At 32.4% G+C, this 19,283-nt stretch overlaps 1 protein-coding gene across 8 annotated transcripts in view; it reads left to right on the top strand.

Annotated features, from left to right (window-relative positions):
* The window catches only part of LOC114324400 (calcitonin gene-related peptide type 1 receptor-like), a 553,725-nt gene that overhangs the window by 383,954 nt on the left and 150,488 nt on the right, over positions 1-19,283 (top strand). For all 8 annotated transcript variants that reach the window (XM_050649000.1, XM_050649001.1, XM_050648998.1 and 5 more), the window contains one exon: positions 7,848-7,974. In XM_050649000.1, coding sequence (XP_050504957.1) covers positions 7,848-7,974 — 127 coding nt within the window. The remainder of the gene's footprint in view (positions 1-7,847; positions 7,975-19,283) is intronic.

Below are 19,283 nucleotides of genomic sequence, written 5' to 3'. Positions count from 1 at the left end.
ACTGCATCCTCAAGAATCACTGCTTGATATTTGAATATACAGTCAAGAATACCATAATCTTATATATATATATATATATATATATATATATATATATATATATATATATATATATATAATCCCATATAAAGATAATATTTAATTAAACGTACCACAAGAAAACAGTTTCAGAACCCTGCTAAAATATTTCAACTTCCAGATAATTTAGACTTTTTTTGAATGTTCCCCTTCTGCACCATCTCCTGTTGGCACTGCATCCCTTAGGCTACTTGGTGTTCTTTGTCGTTGACTCCTGGACAGCTTTTTCTGTAGGTACTTGCTTTTGGCATCGTACTTACTTCCCTAACTGGTTGTCTTCAGCAACCACCTGAATAGACCTTGATCAGATGGTCGAGCAGTGTATGCTTTTCTCGGTACGTTCTGTGTATACGATATACTCTGAAACCGCGTGGACTTTGATCAGTCACGAAACAGCCCTGGTCCCTTGACTATGAAGTTTTCTGGCTGTGAATATCGTGTTATTCTGGGATCTCTTAATGACACAATCTGGAAGAACAAACACATAAGACAAGACACAAAAGCAAGAATCTATAAAGCAGCAATCAGACCTATATTGACATACATGGCGGAGACAAGACCTGACACATCTAAAACGAGACGACTACTAGAAACAACAGAGATGAAAATACTCCGACGGGTATCAGGGAAAAGTCTGTTGGATAGGAAGAGAAGCGAAAACATAAGAAGATCATGCAATGTAGAAGACATAAATGGATGGGTGACAAAACGGAAACAGGAGTGGAACGAACACATTAGTAGAATGGCAGAGAATATGATAGTACCAATAGCACGAGATAAGTCACCAAATGGACAAAGAAATATTGAGAGAAAAAAAAATTGTGCGATAATTTAAACAATTTAGGAGGCTAATATTGAGGAAAAAACAGGCTTTAAAGCCTACATACAAGAAAGAAAAAGAAGGATATGTATCGTATTTTTTAATATCGGAATTATTCCGCTGGTTTCCAATTTTTCTAAAATTATGTTGTGTTTATCATGTTGTTAATTAATTATGTTAGCCCTTGCGTTATTACTGTTCTTGCTTAAATGTTTTTAAACTTACATCTACAAAAAGCAATAAAGATAAATGTACAGAATGATAGGTATATGGCGATAGATCAAATAAGGTAACTCAGAGGAACGAGTTTTTTCAACCCTGGTAGGAGTCCTTGGCAAATCATTAGTAATCAAGCGATTTACCATTAAAATACCAACTTTATGTCCTGTTCTTTATAAAATCTTAATTGAAGTAGTGCGGAAATAACATCTCTTCGATTCTTCTCGTTAAATTTATTAGCCACTAAAAGAAAATATATAATCCTTTAGAGGCCATAAATCTTTTATTTTGTTCTAGTTATGCCGCTATTACAATTAGATTTATACAGGCAATAGTTTTTTTAAACAATTCAATCTTTTAGATATCACACACGAACAAAAAAGTAATTCCAACAATCTTCTTCTTATGATGCCTATCCGTTCCGAATATTGGCGATCACCATGGCTATCCTAACTTTGCTTGCTGCTATTGTGAATAGTCCGGTTCTCGATGAATTTAACCACCTTCTTAGGTTTTGAAGCCAAAATATTCTTATTCTCCCTAGTTTTCTCTTTCCAAATACCTTGTCCTGAAGAATGATTCGCAACAAGCCATGTCTCTGTTCATTCCTCATAACATGGCCAAAATATTCTACTTTGCGCTCTTTGGTGGTGTTAATTATCTCTTATTCCTCGTCCATTCTACGTAGGACCTCAACATTAGCCACATGATCTACCCATGAAATTCTTAAAATGCATCTGGAACACCACATCTCGAATGCCTCGAGTTTTCTTAAATAAGCTTCGGAAAGTGTACAGGCCTCTACTCCGTATAATAACGTAAAAAATACATAGCATCTGATGAAAGAGATTTTGGTACCAAGTGGTAAATCGTGACTTCTGAAAAGAGCCATCATCACTATGAAACGTTGATATCGGTTTTCCTATGAATTGTTTTATTTCACTTGAGTGGTCCCATTGGCTGTTTGTGTTGGTACCAAGGTATGTGTAGTGTGCATCTGTTCACCCTGTCAATTGCTTTTTGGTTAACCAAAAGCCATGTATTTAATATTTCACGCTTACTGACTGCCATGTAATTTGTTTTTTGTTTTTTTTTCGTTTTTATATCAAGTCCATGTTCTCTACTTATATCTGATATGCGCGACATTATTCTTTACATACCATCTAATCTAGGCTATCTGCAAAAACTACTGCGTCGTCAGTCTATAATATAATGTTGTTTAGATGCACTCCGTTGACTAATACGCCTTCCTGCAGTTCTCCCAGCTCTTGCTCGAGAATATGTTCATCGTATTTAATAATACCGGCTAGAGAATGCATCCTTGTCTCACTCCTCTATCTATGAAGGCTGCCTCTGTCAATTGATCGTCCAATAATTCTAACAATAAAACACTGAAAACTGTTGTTTTCAATACTTCCACAAAATTTATGGTCATTCAGAATTATATCTGTATTTTTTTAATTTACTAAGCTCCGTATATAATAATAGCTCAAGGCCTTTTGTTTTGAATATGGAGAATATGAAATTGGGCATTAAAAGAAAGATTAAACTCTAGGAGGTGAATTGCGTACGTAGGTACGTAGGATCTGTTTTTTTTTGTATTAATGAAAGCTTTGTTATGTTCTGCTATACGTTTGTTAAACGGTCTATGAGTTTGACCGATGTAAGTTTTTGGGAAATTACTACACGTAAGTTGCACTGTGTAAGGGCTTTTCTTTTGGGTCTTGTTGTTCTTGATCTATTTTCTTAAGTTGTTGTTTCTCTTAAAAGCTGATAAGGTAATAGTTTTCTTATCTAATGGAGGAAGGACTAATTTCAAGGATTTCGTATGCAGTTTTTGAAAAACTGCTACATACGTATAAAACCGTGAAGTTCTTTGCCTTGGGAATGTTTCATTTTTACTTAAATTTTATATTTCTTTTATATTTCTTTAATATAAGATATTAGACTTAATTTTTGCCCAGCTTTCTTCGACTCCGTCACTTTCTGTATCTTGTCTTGTCGAGTAGGTATCAACAGGTATCTTGTTGAGTCGTCCTATAAGATTTCGACTTATGTGTTCATATTACTACATTTACTCCTCTACTTATCACTTTAATCCTCATTGATAATGTTTATCACATGTTAGCCTTTTATGCCCCAATACCCTTAAAGCTTTCAAAATTTTATATATTCCGTTGGCCACTAAAAGTTGAAGCATTTCCGACGATTCCATTTAATCCACTTCCTCCTAATTTCCCTCCGAACCATATTTCAAGTGGCTGCGTCCAATTTTTATGGCCCTTTTCGTAATAAAATGCGAGATGCATCAAAGTAATAAAATTTGGTTGCAATTTATCATGACAGTCATAAACATTTATGTATGTATCGCTGGATATGAGCTGGTGCAAATATCTGTTTCTATACGTTATAGGGTCAGTTATTAGGAGAAAAATTAATTTTTGTTTATTTGAGTGTCTAAAAATGAGTAAGAAGCAGACGGAGTAACGTTACATTTGCAGCGTTTTAAAAATTTTGTTTTTCGAAAAATTTTACTCGGTAAGAACTATTTGTACGAAGACGTATGCAAGAAACTACAATGGGAAAATAAAGGAATCAAAATAAATGGGCAATACTTGAGTCACCTTATACTAAATTTAAAATCAAGATGCAGTAGGAATAAACAAACCAAGACACGTTAAATGCTACTACGAGCACTCCCGAATCATAATTTACAATGTGTAAACTTTGGAAATCCCAAATCATTATTTCCAAAGTTTATACATTGGAAATTATGATTCGGGAGTGCTCCTAGTAGCATTTAACGTGTCTTAGTTTGTTTATTTCTACTGCATCTTAATTGTAAATTTAATATACAGGGTGAGTGAGGGTGTTCTCATTCGGCCGATATTATAGTGGTAATTACATTGTTGTCAAATCTTCCGTTTTTCTAAAAATCTAATGAACTTTCTTATTTTAAATAGAATACCCTATATATTTTTTGCGTTTTGAAGTCCTTAAGAAATACTGATTATTTTTCATTTTATATTCCCTATACCTAAATGCCATAATTTCGAAATTATTGCTACATTTATTAAAAAGAAAAATTTTAACAAATTATAAAAATCAATTTTTTCGGCCCGGGTAGACATTATTTTAGGTTCTTTGGATCATTGTAAACAAAAAAGGTCTTTCGTAATTTTCCTCAAAAGTTTATTGTTTCCGACTTATAAACAATTTAAAACTGAAAGAAATCGGAAAACGACGATTTTCTAGGCTCAAAGACAAAGTAGGAAGTACATTAGGAATTACCCAAATTCAAGCTAAAACCTTTTTCTATCAGATCCCTGTAAGAATTTTTCGCATATTTTATTCTAAAACATTGTTTTTTTTTTAATTGTTAATGAAGCTCATATTAAGAGGACGGGCGATCGGGCTGCATTAACAACTAAAAAATAATATTTTAAAATAAAACAAGACCTAATGACTTATCGGTTTCTGATACAATAAGGTTTGAACTTGAATTTAGGCACTTCGTAGTTTTAAAAATAATATTTTTTACTAGTGTTTTTGAACCTAGAAAATGGTCATTGTTCGATTTATTTAGTTTTAAATTGTTTATAACTCGGAAACAATTAACTTTTGAGGCAAATTACAAAGGACCTTTTTTGTTCCCAATGATCCAAAGAATCTAAAATAATGTCTACCCGGGGCGAACAAATTAATTTTTAAAAATTGGTAAAAAAAAATGTAATAAAAATGTTGCAATAACTCCGAAATTATGGCATTTAGGGAATGTATTAGGTATAGAGAATATAACATGAAAAATAATCAGTATTTCCTAAGGACTTCAAACCACAAAAAATATATAGGGTGTTCTATTTAAAATAAGAAAGTTCATTAAATTTCCAAGAAAACGGAAGATTTGACAACAATGTAATTACCACTATAATATCGACCGCATTAGATCACCTTGACCCACCAAAATTTATAAAAATCGTTTAAGCGGTTCCCAAGAAATTACCGTGTTTCCATACTTTCTCGCTACCCTGTAGATACGCCGATAATATCGTCCTGATATCCAACAGTAAAGAAGAACTGAAAGGTATGCTCAAAGAATTAGAACACCAAGCAAAAGCAGTAGGTTTAAGAATGAATCTAGGCAAAATAAAGACGATAACAAACACAGAACAAGATACTGCTATCACAATTCGAGGAAGTGAAATAGAACAAATAATAAAAGCGAGCAGAGAAAATCAAACAGAAGAAATTAAAAGACGTATAAGACTAGCATGAGCGGCATTTGACAATTGAGCTACATCCTGAAGAATAAAAAATTTTGCGCAACATCTTAAATGTTCAACCAGTGTGTGTTATCATTTATCAAGTATGAAGTGCAAATTTGGACACTAGCCAAAAATAATATGGATAAACTTATAAAAGCACAGAGACCAATGGAAAGGCAGTTGTTGCAAATACGCTTGAAGGGCAAAAAACGAAACGAGTGGATTCGAAATATTACAAAGTTGAGGGATATAAGAGAAGATAGAGACGATATGTGGAACAAAGAAACACGACACAGAGGCGATACACAATCTCCAGATAGCTCTTTCTGTCTTACGACGTCCTCGTAAGCATTTTCTTACGATTCCTCCTGAATTGAAAGAAAACATAGAATGTCTTTCATTTTCATTTTCACTTTTATCTTTACTCACATTTTAAGTATGAGGAACTTTCTTTCGGACCTTTTCCTAGACGAGCGAAAGCGGAATGTGACAGTATGTTGTAGAATCCTTTTCGCTTTCTTTATTCGTCGTCTCTTGTCTTATAAATTGTAAAAGTCCGAGATTAAGGATGTTACCAGAAAGGTGTTCCAATAAAAAAGTTTCAGATTTAAATACATAATTATTTATTATTATTTTAATAATGAATTTTGTATCTGGGACTTTCCTCTTTCCTTTAAGAGATATCGCTACATTGTCCTAAAAGTGGATTTTAAACTGTTTTAAAACCTTTTTATATACTTGGCTTGGTTGTTGTCACGGACTCCGCAAATTTTGTAATCCATTTTAAAAATAGTTCAAGGTTACGTAGGTACCTGCAATTTTCAGAATAGGTTTGAACTATCTAACAATGCAATATTTAACTGCTATTATACAGGGTGATTGATTAGTGGGGTAAAGCTTCGTAGATCCGTTATAGTAATGGATAGCGATAAAAGTTGATAACAAAAATTGTAGCTAACTTTGAACTTAACATTAGAAAAGTAGTTAAAATGATACAGGGTGTTCGATAACATAGTGGCAAATCAAAGTTTTGTTTTTTTTTAATGGAACACCCTGTATTTTATTCTATATTCGAAATTTTCTTAACTTCTCCATTACAAAAATATAAAGGATTAGTATGTTATACAGGGTATTTACAAAGTTATAACCAATTTGATATGAAAATCGTAACAAGTTTAACTCCCTGTATAAATAAAAATAAGCACAACGGCAATCATTTATTGATGCCAGATTTTTTTGTTTATTGTCAAAATTTTCATAAATGATACTGCTAGTTTTCTTTATATTGAATACAGGGTGAGTCAAAACGCAAGTACATTATTTTGTCAGTAATTATAAAAGAAACACCCTGTATTTTATATCACTATCGAAAAGTACTATTGCCGTACTTTTATTTTTATATAACATTCCCTATGTCTAAATTTATTAGTTTTCGAGATATTTTCATTTTTCAGAGCAAATTATTAATTACGTGTATAAATGTATACAAATTTTAGGTAAGCCATGACTGAATCGTCTAAAACTGGTAATTTACGATTACTGATTATCAATATGTAATCAAAGTTGGCTACAATTTTTGTTATTAACTTTTATTGCTATTTATTATATTATATTGTTTTTTGACACCTCACGGTAGAAGAAAATCGGATTATATATATAATATATATTATATTATCTATTACTATAAGGGATCTACGGAGATTTACCCCACTAATCAATCACCCTGTATGGATAAATCGATTTGTTTTTTATTTCAAACTATTTTAAAAATGTGACTAATGCAATGATATATTAAAGTACGGTAATAAATCGATATCTACAAATTGATGGTGGGTCAGTGGCATTAGACTGCAGATCGAGAGTTCCCTAGTACGAACACAGATGTTGTGTATCTTTTTTAATTTTTTTAATAAATAATTAAAAGTTGATATACTTAAAATTCGTATTTTATAAGTTAATTATAGATTAATATTATATATGCCATTTTAAACAACCGTGGTATTATAAAAAGTACTTTTTTATACTAGTGTAATTTTTGGAATTATAATTTTAACAGTTAATACACCTACTAAAAATTCATATTTTATTCTTTCGAAACATGTTGTGTCCTGTATATAACAAAACCGTGTTATTATAAAAACTACCTTTTTATTATAATGTAATTTTTGGAATTTTGAGCATTTTATAACTTCAAATTATTTTATATTATCCCCTATAAATAATAAAAAGGTTTTATTATAAAAAAGTTATATTTTATAAAAGTGTAATTATTTGAAATTCCACTTAAATAGACAGTTTGGTTTCGTTTTGCTTCAAAGGTGTGCACGCAGCTCCACTGAGTACGTCGTAAGACAGAAACAGCGGTATGGAGATTGTGTATCGCCTCTGAATCCAAAGGAAACATAAACTATCTTTCCTTTTCATAAATATTTATATAAATTATTGAAAATATATTTTGTTTTCAGAACACTTAGATGTGCACGAATTCTTATACATATGAACCTGTTTGCTTCGTTCGCTATCAACAATTTTCTGTGGTTGGTGTGGTACTACCTTATGTTCGACGAGACTGAAATGCTGTTTGCCAATCAGGTAAAGTATATTTTACGAAAGTTTTTTTTGAATTTTATGCATAAGAATCAGGAAATATCTCGGTACTGAAGTTCTCAAATTATATTTTCTTTCAACATGAAGCATAAGGACCTTGCTGGTGTAGTTGGTAGGGCGTTAGCTCCGAGATTGGAATGACGCGGGTTCGAATCCTGGGCGTTTCACATTTTTTTGGCGAATGGATTTAGTGTCCGCAGTCATATAAACCCAAATAAACAACAACATAAAGCACATCAAAATAAAAGCGTCCGTTTTCGATATTTAGTATTTTTATTATAAAATATCTCTTTCTTGATTCTTCTTTGCCTCCTATCGTCCAATTTTGGACATAGGCCTCTCCCAACTCTTTCCATCGGTCTCTATCCTGAGCAACATATTTCAGTGGCGGCTCGTATAACTTTAGGAAGGTAGTGCCAGAATCCGGGCAGCTGCCTAAATTTTTTGTGGCGGTTTTACGATATGGTCAAAAAGGATATAAAATATAAATAAAAAAAAATATCGATTCTTATCTACCTGTTCATTATGTTTAATTAGAGTATCACGATAAGCTGAATTTAATTGGGTTTTTATATTTAACTTACCAAGCATTGAAAAGCTAAAAACGTTATTCATGTGCACTTTAGATTTTTCATGGGATTTCAATTTCTCCCATATATGTACAAGATCATCGGTGCCTTTGTTTGACCAAGTCTCGTCACCTCCAAACAAAACGCATACAAAACAGAAGAGTTTATTAGTTTGTTCGCAACCACACAACCAGCTATTTTTATCATAAATAATTTTATTAAACTTACGACAGCGAAGTTTTTGTCCATTTCCACTTTGTTTTTCAATTTTTAAATCGGGTAAAGGCCGACCGAGTTCTCTAATTTGTAGTTTTTTTTCTAACGAAAAACCACCAAAAGAGTTTTTTAATATACTAATTTGATTCATTGTCAATAAATAAATTAAACGTAGAAAATAATCAAAATATTATTTTTATACCTACGACACCCACGATCACAACGCACTAAATAATAATTACAAATTAAAAAATATAGTAGAGTATAAACACAAATATGCAATACAGTAGTAGACAATAAACACAATAGCGTCAAGCGAACGCGTAAAGAAACTAGAAATATGTAGATCTAAAACATTGTATCTTAAGATCCACTAACTTCCTTTTCGAGATTTCGAGCCTGGCACGGAGACTCCAATTTAAACGTATGTTAAAAGTGCAATACCGCTCTCTCTCTGTCACTTACACAGGATGCTCATACAATCTTTCTCTTTTCTCACGAGCCACTATGCCGTTCGGCACTGGGATTTTTATGATTTTCATCCTTTATCCGGTCAGCTGTGGGTGGCCAGAGTCGGTAGATTTGCATTGCGCTACACAGTTGCCAGATTTGATATAATTTATAAAAATAAAGAGAAATATTCACAAAAAAAATAAACAGGTATTAAAATGTTTTTAAGATAAAAAATATGGTTCTGCATAGTTAGCAAGGTAGTGCCATGGCTCTATGGCACTACCTCACGGGCCGCCACTGACATATTTCCAATTTGTTCCGTCTACTTTTTAACCCTGCTGTCCCGTTCGAGTCAACTACACAAATGTACTGTTCGGGTCAATATGACCCAACTATGGTTTACGCTCCTTAATCGAATGGTGATAAATAAAACATTATTAACAATAAATTATGGTTATTTAAAGAAAAATTATGTTGTTAATGTAAATTAAACCTTATTAACAAGAATAAAAGTTATTGTTTTCTTTAAAAAAAGAACTGCGACAGTAATAAAAAGAATGGATTTTACAAATATGTTTATGATATATACAACATAATAATAAGTCTTATTATTGTTTTTAGGGCAAGTTTACAGCGTGCTCGTTTAGCAGGCGGAGTTAGATTGTCCATAGATTGTTCACTAGCATTTCCATCTCGTCTATTTGTTTCTGCTCGTGTCCTTTTTACCAGTTCGTGAGAGCCTTTAGTTATTGGTATATTTTTTATGGAAATGATGACTGGTTTCATTAGTTTTTTCCTAATTCCTCAAGAAAAATTCTCCGTTTTGCTCGTTTATTGGTATTCCATTGGATATTTATTGATGCCCATAACACGAACGCGTTGTAGGCAGAAATGTCCAGCAGATTATAAAAAACAATCAATGGCCAGCGATTTATCTCTTCTCATATGTATACGTGCCAACAAGCTAATCTAGAGTATCCACTGCTCCCTTATTAGAATTGTAATCTAAAATAATTTGAGGCTTTTCATTTGATGAAAGTGACGCATGAAGAACAACATTTTTATTATTTTTAGGAATATTGTCAACAACAGTGGTATCTTGCGTGAAGCAAAAAAGATAAGCTATGAACTCCTTCATTCGCGATTTTTGCTGAAAGCTCCGGTTTATTTTACTTATAATCCCCGGCATTGTATCTACTTTTTTTTTCGAAGAAATTGTCCTAAATTTTACGATGTAAAAAAGTTATTACACGTAATATGGTGGCCTTCCAAATCACTACTCACACATCGCACGCATTCCTGTATAGATCTGCAATTCCAGAGCATAAGAAGTTTTACTGTTCATAATTACATAAAACTTAAACTTTTGTGACATATTTCGTTGGTTGCTTGGAATGTACCATTTGAAAGGAGAGCGGCCTCTAAAGGCAACTAGTTGCTTATTGACGGTAACATTTTCATCAGGGTTAAAAAATTTTGGGACATTTTCTACATATGTTTCATAAATTTCACGGATTGCAGCAAGTTTATCAAAACGTCTCCTATCTTGTCTAATAGTTTTGTTCTCAAAACGTATTACTTGCAAGCTTTTTGTAAAAATCAAGCGACATTTTTGATTGAAATATACTACGACCCGTTTCTTCATTCCATAAACTTTAAGTTGATCCACCATGGAACTTATAAACTCGAGCTAAAAATAAAAGACCAATGTATGCTTGGAAACCAACTTTATTCATGTCTTTCCAATTGGTTCCAAAGACATTCTGTCCGTCCATGTTGGTCATATTTATAATTTGGTTTGCAACATCGTCCAGCTATACTACAGTTTATTTTACAAGTTCTAGCTTGCAGAAACCTGTTTTTATTTACAGACGTATCCGGCTGACAAACACACAGGTACTGCCAATATAGAATTAGAATACTGCCAACTAAACACACATACACAGGTAATTTTTAAAGGTTTAAATACGCGGGTCATATTGACCCGAACGTACCCTAGGTAACAATTTCATTTTTATCAAAAAAATTAGAAAGTTAATTGTTTATCTCATATGCAATTGAAAGACCTCATATTAGGTAATAAAGTCACGAAACACCAAATCGTTACGCCGCGTAATAATTTGTAAAATAAGAAATAAATTATTTTTCGGGTCAAATAGACCCGAACAGGACATCGGGGTTTATCATCAATACATCTCATTTGTGGTCTTCCTCTCGATCGTTTACTTTCGTAAGGTCTCCAATGTTGTATCGTTGCATTCCAACGTTGGTCTTTTTGCCTAGCAGTGTGGCCTGCGAAGCTCCATTTAAGTTTAGCAATTTTTGTTGTTATGTCCTCGACTTTTGTTTTTGATCTTACCCAATCATTCCTCTTTTTATCTTACAGTCGTATACCTAACATTGCTCTTTCCATTGCTCTTTCTGTTGTGGCTAGTTTATTCATATTTTCCTCGGTTATGGTTCAGCTTTGACATACATGTATGTCATGATAGGAAGGATGCACTGGTTGAACAATTTTGCTCCTCAAATATTGGGGTATTTTTCGGTTCTTAAGTATCCAACTAAGTTTTCCAAATCCTACCCATGCTAGTCTGGCTCTGCTATTAATTTCCGCACTTTGATTCTCTTTGTCAAGTTTCAGGATTTGGCCAAGGTAGATATATCCCTGGACGTTTTTGATCTCACTACCATTATAGTTATAGGTCTGGGTTCCTATGTGTTTGTTATTATTTTTGTTTTTCTAATACTCATTTTTAGGCCGACGTATTGGGACCTGCCTGCGAGTTCCCATCATAATTTGCATTTCCTCGAATGAGCTCGCTATAAACACCATGTCGTCAGCGAATCTGAGATGGTTTAGCTCCTTGCCATTAACATTAATGCCATAGGTTGACCAATTTGTAGTTTTGAGGACGTCTTCTAGGGCTAGGTTAACTAGCTTTGGCGATATTACGTCTCCTTGTCTCACGCCTCTCTTAATGTGGATGGGATTTGCATTTTCGTCTAGTTGTACTATCATAGTTGCATTTTCATGTATATTATGTATTAGTTGCCTATAATTGCCTTTAATTTTTTCATCAAAATTAAAGACACCACGAATAAGGAAAAGAATGACAAATATAAAATAACAAAAAATGTCGAAGACTTCTACAGAATAATATAACAGCTATTATTAATTTCTAAAATGAACTCAAATCGCGGTGACACTAATTTATGCCCCTCAGTGTATTTGACGATAAATTTTATTCCCCAAAATACACAATATTGTCTTCTCTAAAATTGTGGCTTGTTAGTCTAACGAAACTGATTAAAACCAATGTTTTTCTTTTTTTCGTCGGAACGGGCGTTTAAGTTCGTGTACTTTAAAATTTTAAATCCAAGCGGTTTGGCAAAGTTTTAATGCAGGAGTAATGAGAAAAGTTAACCTGCAATAAGAACTGAAAGCTTTTCTTGTTTAATTTTCTGTTTTATTTATTTAAGTCGGTCCGAAGACAATTTTATGGAAAGCTAACTATTTATCCACGTAATTGAATTCCTGTAGATGTATATGGAGAGACCATTTTCTTCTTCACATTTTAAATCTCCCAAGACGGTGATATTTTAATAATGAAAAATGTTATCTGTTTAAAATTATAGAATATATACAATGTACATACTTCATAGTATGGCTTAAAGTCAAATAGCAATTAAAATGCAACAAGTTAATACCTACTACAAGAATAAAAAACCGCTAAACGCCGTAAAAATGAGTGGCGCATACAATATTCCAGCTACAAAAGTGCTGGTATGAATATTACGTGGCGCGAAAATGTATTTTCATTTTGATGCCTGGAACAACAAGCAGAAAGTATAATGGGAAGAGGCATCAATAATCATGGAAGAAACAGACGTGAACAAGAGAAAGAAAAGTCAAAGAAGAAACCCTCATCCTACTTAACGAAGAAAAATGTCTAGCAAACCCATCAGCAGATTACAACACTCTTTGGATGCCAATATTAAAAAAGAAGTCAACATCAAGAATACCTATATTGAGAATAAGCTACACTTTAAATTTGAAAATTAAATTTATGTGAAGTGGAAGTCAAAATCTCAAATAAACTTAAGTTCAAACTCAAATTGTGGCTTAATCCCAACTAAAATAGTAAATCAAGAATATACTACAACTAGCGAATTAATAGGTCTTATCAACGCTTATCATTTGTTTCGGGTTTTTGTCATTATGTCATATAATATTAATATATCTACGTCATAAGTCTTTAGTTTGTATCTGTGGTATATACCACTAACGTATGACGTAGATATATTAATATTATATGACATATTATTATGACAAAAACCCGAAATTATTGAGAAGCGTTGAGACATTTTAATTTTATAATTAAATAATTTAATAATTTTATTTTTGACACATGTATAATTTTATACAGAATACATTATGCAACACACAATACACAACCATATTATCTACAACCTATAATGTATGTGCAATACATACAGGGCCGTCTCTACCCGGGGTGCAAGGGGTGCGAGGCACCCGGGCGCCAAGTCAAAGGGGCGCAAGCCGAACATTTGCTAGGCTCAAATTTACGATTTATGTCCTTTCAAAATCTTTTCAAAAAAAAACTACAAATAACAAAAATATACAAGTGCACTTTCGATATTTTTTACAAAGTCTATTAATGCTTACTACACCTACGATATGCAAATGAAAAAATATGAAACCTATTTAGAGTATTCCGAAAATAGTTTCAAGAAGGTGACGCGTAATTTTGACCAAAATTGAATGTCGAATTTCACACAAGGAACAACTTACTATTGTTGTGTTGTTAGGTTCGTTTAACTCGATTCGTCAACAAAGCTTGCCGAAGTTAGAGAGAATTTTCTAGGTTTTTTACCAGTTACTGATACTACCGGACAAGGATTAGCAAATTATTTATTAGAATTTTTGAAATTAATGAATATTGATTCAGATGATTTACGAGGCCAAGGGTATGATAATGGGACAAGTATGAGAGGCAAAGATATTGGCCTTAAAAAATATATAGACACAAATCCTCGTGCGTTCTATGTTCCTTGTGTGGCTCACAGCCTTAATTTAGTGCTAAATGATGCTGTTAAATGCTCATTGGAAATAACAATTTTTTTTTGTAATTGTTCTAGAAATTTATGTTTTTTCGCATCAACATTACGGTGGAATGTCATAATAAATGATATACCCACCTTTACATTAAAACCACTTTCAAATACGCGATGGGAGAGTAGAATTGACTCATTAAAATATACTTCGTTTTAATATGGGGAAAATTTACGATGCATTATACTCTAATTTTGAGAACAACTACGACAATGACACAAGAAGCATCGCAAGCTCATTGATGACAAAATTAAAAAACTTTAAGTTTAAAAAACTAAGTTTTCAATCTAATATCACCTAAAACAACATCCAAATATGCTATTCTACATCCTACCAGACTGAAAACAAATGGTGAAATTGAAAACGGTTATTCATTTTACTTTATCGTACTATATACGTAGTATAGTATAATAGATAAAGTTATAGGATCGTGCAAAAAAAATTTTTTCAGATTTCACTTTTTTTCGACGTTTTGAGTCCCCCTGAGTCTAAAAAGCAAATAAAAAAAACATGTCGGAAGTATGTACGTACGTACGTACGTACGTACACCTGGTTCCAAAAAAAACTGATACGACTCTTGACGCGTATTTTGTAGAAAATTGAGCAGTGTATTTTGAAGGATAAATACTTAATATTTACATACTGTCAATGTCACTGCCAAATCTTAAAATTTGTCAGATAGCTTATTCTGTTCCACGGTTATTAGACTTTATTATTAATCTTTATTATTAATACTTTCTCCGCAACTGAGGGTATCTTATCAACTGTATTGTTTTTAAACAATAGATGATAAAACAAAAATATTGACAGTTCAAAAATGTGAACATTATTGCATTGTGTGTGGCCTAAGTTTGGGCTGAAAACTGAAATGTATTAAATTTTTACAAAATTTTGGAATATGTTTAATTACGTAGACCAATTTTAAAAGTTGTTTTCAATACATATTTCAATCATCTTCAAATAGTTTCTAATGTCTTTTGATGTCAAATAATTAGGGAAGCTGGAATTCAACAGTTTAGAATTTTACATTGAGTTAATGCAAAATTGTGACACATGTCAAAATTCTCAATGTATTTTAATTGTATTCATTTTTTTTTCGAATCCTGAAAAAACTAATAAATATTTTTAAAAAATTTAAACTCAGAATGAAAGACTACATTATTACCGAGGGCTGAAAGTCCTTGAAAACTTCTATAATATTTATTTTAATAAGTTACAGGGCTGAAAATAAAAAAAAGTGTGATATTTAATTTCAAATATTTCATTCAATAGAAACTGCTTGTTTATTCTAAGGGGCTTTCCGCCCTCGGTAATAATGTTATCTTTCATCCTGCGTTTAAATTTTTCTAAAATGCTTATTAGTTTTTTCATGAATCAGTTGTTTGTTGTTTGTTTATTTTATTATTTGTCTGTCATAATCAATATAATGTCAGATCAATCAAATACACTGCTCAACATGATCAAATCTTACTAAGAGTCGTATCAGTTTTTTTAGGAACCGGCTGTACGTATGTACGTACGTCTGTCGCCACCGCCCAGCAAAAACTACTGGACCGATTTTGATGAAATTCGGTATGAGTAAGTTCAAGAGAATTTTGTCGAGAAACTAAGCTTTTAAAAAAAACCTCTCAAAGGGGGGCCGAAATAGGGGGGTTATGTTGGGCCCATTTTTGCAAATTTTGACCGAAATGAATGAAATTCAACTCAAAGTAAGCTCATCGATAGGTAAATAAAAATACGGAATTTGACATTTCCAAATTCAAAATGACGGCCAAAATGGCCGACCGCCCACCCGACACATTTCCCTATCTATCTAAAAACGTGTTGAAGATAAGTTTAATTTGAAAAAGTCGTTATATAGTCTAAAGATGGGGCTATAAGAAGGATGTTATCGTTTTTCAGAAAAAGTTACGGGTTGCCTATATTTAAGGGGTCACATTTTGACATAAATTTGAACTAGATTTTCTCAAAAATGGCTCCAAGGAATTTTTTTATTTTTTGATATATCTTTGATATCCTATCAGTAAATTGAATGACATTAGTCATATATCTTAACTCCCCATAGGAGGGGAGTTATGAATTTTTTATAAAAAAATATTCGAGTACCCGTAACTTCCTTCTTAATAGAAACTAAAATTTGAAATTTTGCTAACATATATGGTACTTTATTATCTATTATCACAATAAATTTTACCAAAAATATGGCTTCCGGTTGAACCGGAAATGAATAAAAAATCTTAATTTTTTTAGATACGCCCTGTATATTTTAACATATTTTGAAAGAATGCAAAATTACCTTTCCAATGACATAAAATTCATTGCTGTAGCTCAAAAACTCGAAAAGTTACGGTAAATAGAAATTTTGCTATAATCTTATGTGTGTCCTCTCTCACGCGTTCATAGCAGAGCATTATTGTAGGGCAGTCAATGAGGGTATTTGGCTCCGAATTCCATCCTACTACATTGATGTACTTGATATTTTCACAGTAAGTAGGGAATAGCTCAAGAAACAAAATCTACCCTATATACTATGGCGCTTTTATCTTGGGGCGGTTCCCACTTCTTCAAGGGGGTGGAAAATTTGTTGGTCAAAATAAGCACGAAAGTGGCTAAAGAACCTATTTCTAAACAAAAACTGGTCTATACTTTTTTTTTGGAACTCAATACTTTTTGAGTTATGCGTAGTTGAAAATTGGCCATTTTCATTGAAAAATGACACCTTTTCGGACGGATTTTTTGTGAATACCTTAAAAACTATGCATCTAACTAAAAACACTATATAAAACATTTTTTAGATTATAAATAATAAAGAGATTCGTTCCTTCGTAAATGTTCTATTTATAATACAAAAAGAGATATGGTAGGTGAAAATAGTTTGTTTTTTGGTGCATGCTCAAATTGGTGTATTCAACTTGAAATAACAGAGGAACGGTAGGTTTTAGGTGTATAATGCTACCAACACCTTTTGTAGTGTTTGAAAAGGCCTTTAAAACGAGCACCGTTAAATGTCGGTTACTTACAAACTAAGCGAGATATGGTGCAAAAAAATATATGACTAATGTACTTTAAGGAAAAATGAAAAGTATATACATTTAACTCCCCATCTACCATAATGTAAATGCATTGTTTTCCTTCTACAATACCTTTTAATATATATATAGTGTTATTTCTACTTTCAAAATGTTGAACGGGTTTAAAATGAATGGTTTTTGTAAAAAATGTGATCAAATTATAGAATGAATTTTTAAATTTTCTTAAAAATCTTCCTTTTTCTCCATGTAATTCGAAAATAAAAATATTTCACCCCTGAGAAGTGGTGGGAACTTCCCCCATGATAAAAGCGCCATAGTATATAGGATAGATTTTGAATTAGGAGATTGGACTACTCCCAAAATTTCATTAAAATCCATGCAGTAGGATAGAATTTGGAGATAATATCTTGTTCTTAATCTCGCGCATTGACTGGCGTAATCGAAATAGAATGAAATGCAAATATTGTAAACTATTAATTTCTCAGAAAAATGAACTAATTTGAAATGAAAGTATGACTATAATATTCTATTGATTTATGCAATAATCTACACATCTATAGTGTGTCCCCGAAATATGGCATCGAACATTTTCTCAAATGCAGGAATTAATGATGCGTAGAACCATAAAATACTTTTAAGTACAGTAGGTGTTTCTAAAATATCAAAATAACGAGTAACTTTGTTATTTTTATAGAATTCCAGTATCTAGTACCATAACGATAATAGATCGGTACGATAAAGTTCTCGGGCGGCCCTTCCGTCCAGCGTTTTTAACTTCTAAGTTTATCTGCTCTGTCGTGACTGGTAAAATATTTTAGCAAAGGTTATTATTGTCAGTAACACTTTGCAAACGCGGAATATTATTGGGTAAGCTCGAACGACCACAGCGGCTGAACAGCTGAGTAAGCGATAGCGTTCAGACGACACCGCTGGAAGTCAGCCGCTGAAAGATTTACCAAGCTTTCCCTATCAGCGCTGGATAAAACCACTCAGCCGATTTGTTTTGACAGTCAGCCGCTGTGGTCGTCCGAACGCATCCATTATTTTGGCAGCTGTTAAGATGCTTGATCAAGTTAGTAAAGATTTAGCCAAAAACCAACGGCACTGACACTACGATTGCAAAACTAAATTTTATGAAACTGTTCGTCCACGTCCCCGAAAAAGACATTTCAATTACGAGGCTGCAGACGAGCCTCTTTTAGACCCAAAACAAAATTTTAAAGTCTATTAAACTTCTATTATTATTTATTGGACATTGCCATTGCAAAATTAAGTGAAAGATTTGAAATGTTGAGGGAACATAATCATAATTTTTTGTTCTAGGAAAATATATTGAGTTGGCGAAACTTCGAAGAAAACTTAAAAACACACAATGTTTGAATTTACAAAAAAACTAGCGCATGGAAATAGATCTGATATAGGTAGATGATAGAAGATATATTCCATGAGTTAGAATTGTTACCAATATTTTTTATAAATAAAGACACAACTCCACTCGATATATTAAGTTATATAATCTAATAATTTACTCTCCGTTTTCCCAAATATTTTTAAGGATATGTTTAACACTTCCATTAACAGTAGCTGAAGGAGAAAGGTCTTTTTCTAAACTTAAATTAATCAAAAATTACCTGTGCTCAACAATGGGCCAAGACAGATGAACAAACTTGGCTTTAATAAGTATAGAAAAGCAAGTAAAAAGTATCACCGAAATAATAAAAACTTTTGCCAACTTTGAAGCTAGAAAAGTGCACTTTGATATTATAGTATAGTGTTATAAGATTGATCTTATTTGAATACTCAAACCATGTTTTCTTAAAATATCTATAAATAAAGAAAGCAAAGATTCATTTTTGCGTAGCTATAACCTATATAATCTTCTGACAAAAG

The sequence above is a fragment of the Diabrotica virgifera genome, chromosome 4 (genome assembly GCF_917563875.1).
Source record: "Diabrotica virgifera virgifera chromosome 4, PGI_DIABVI_V3a".
Lineage (NCBI taxonomy): Eukaryota > Metazoa > Arthropoda > Insecta > Coleoptera > Chrysomelidae > Diabrotica > Diabrotica virgifera.
This window is presented reverse-complemented; position numbering and strand designations above follow the sequence as displayed.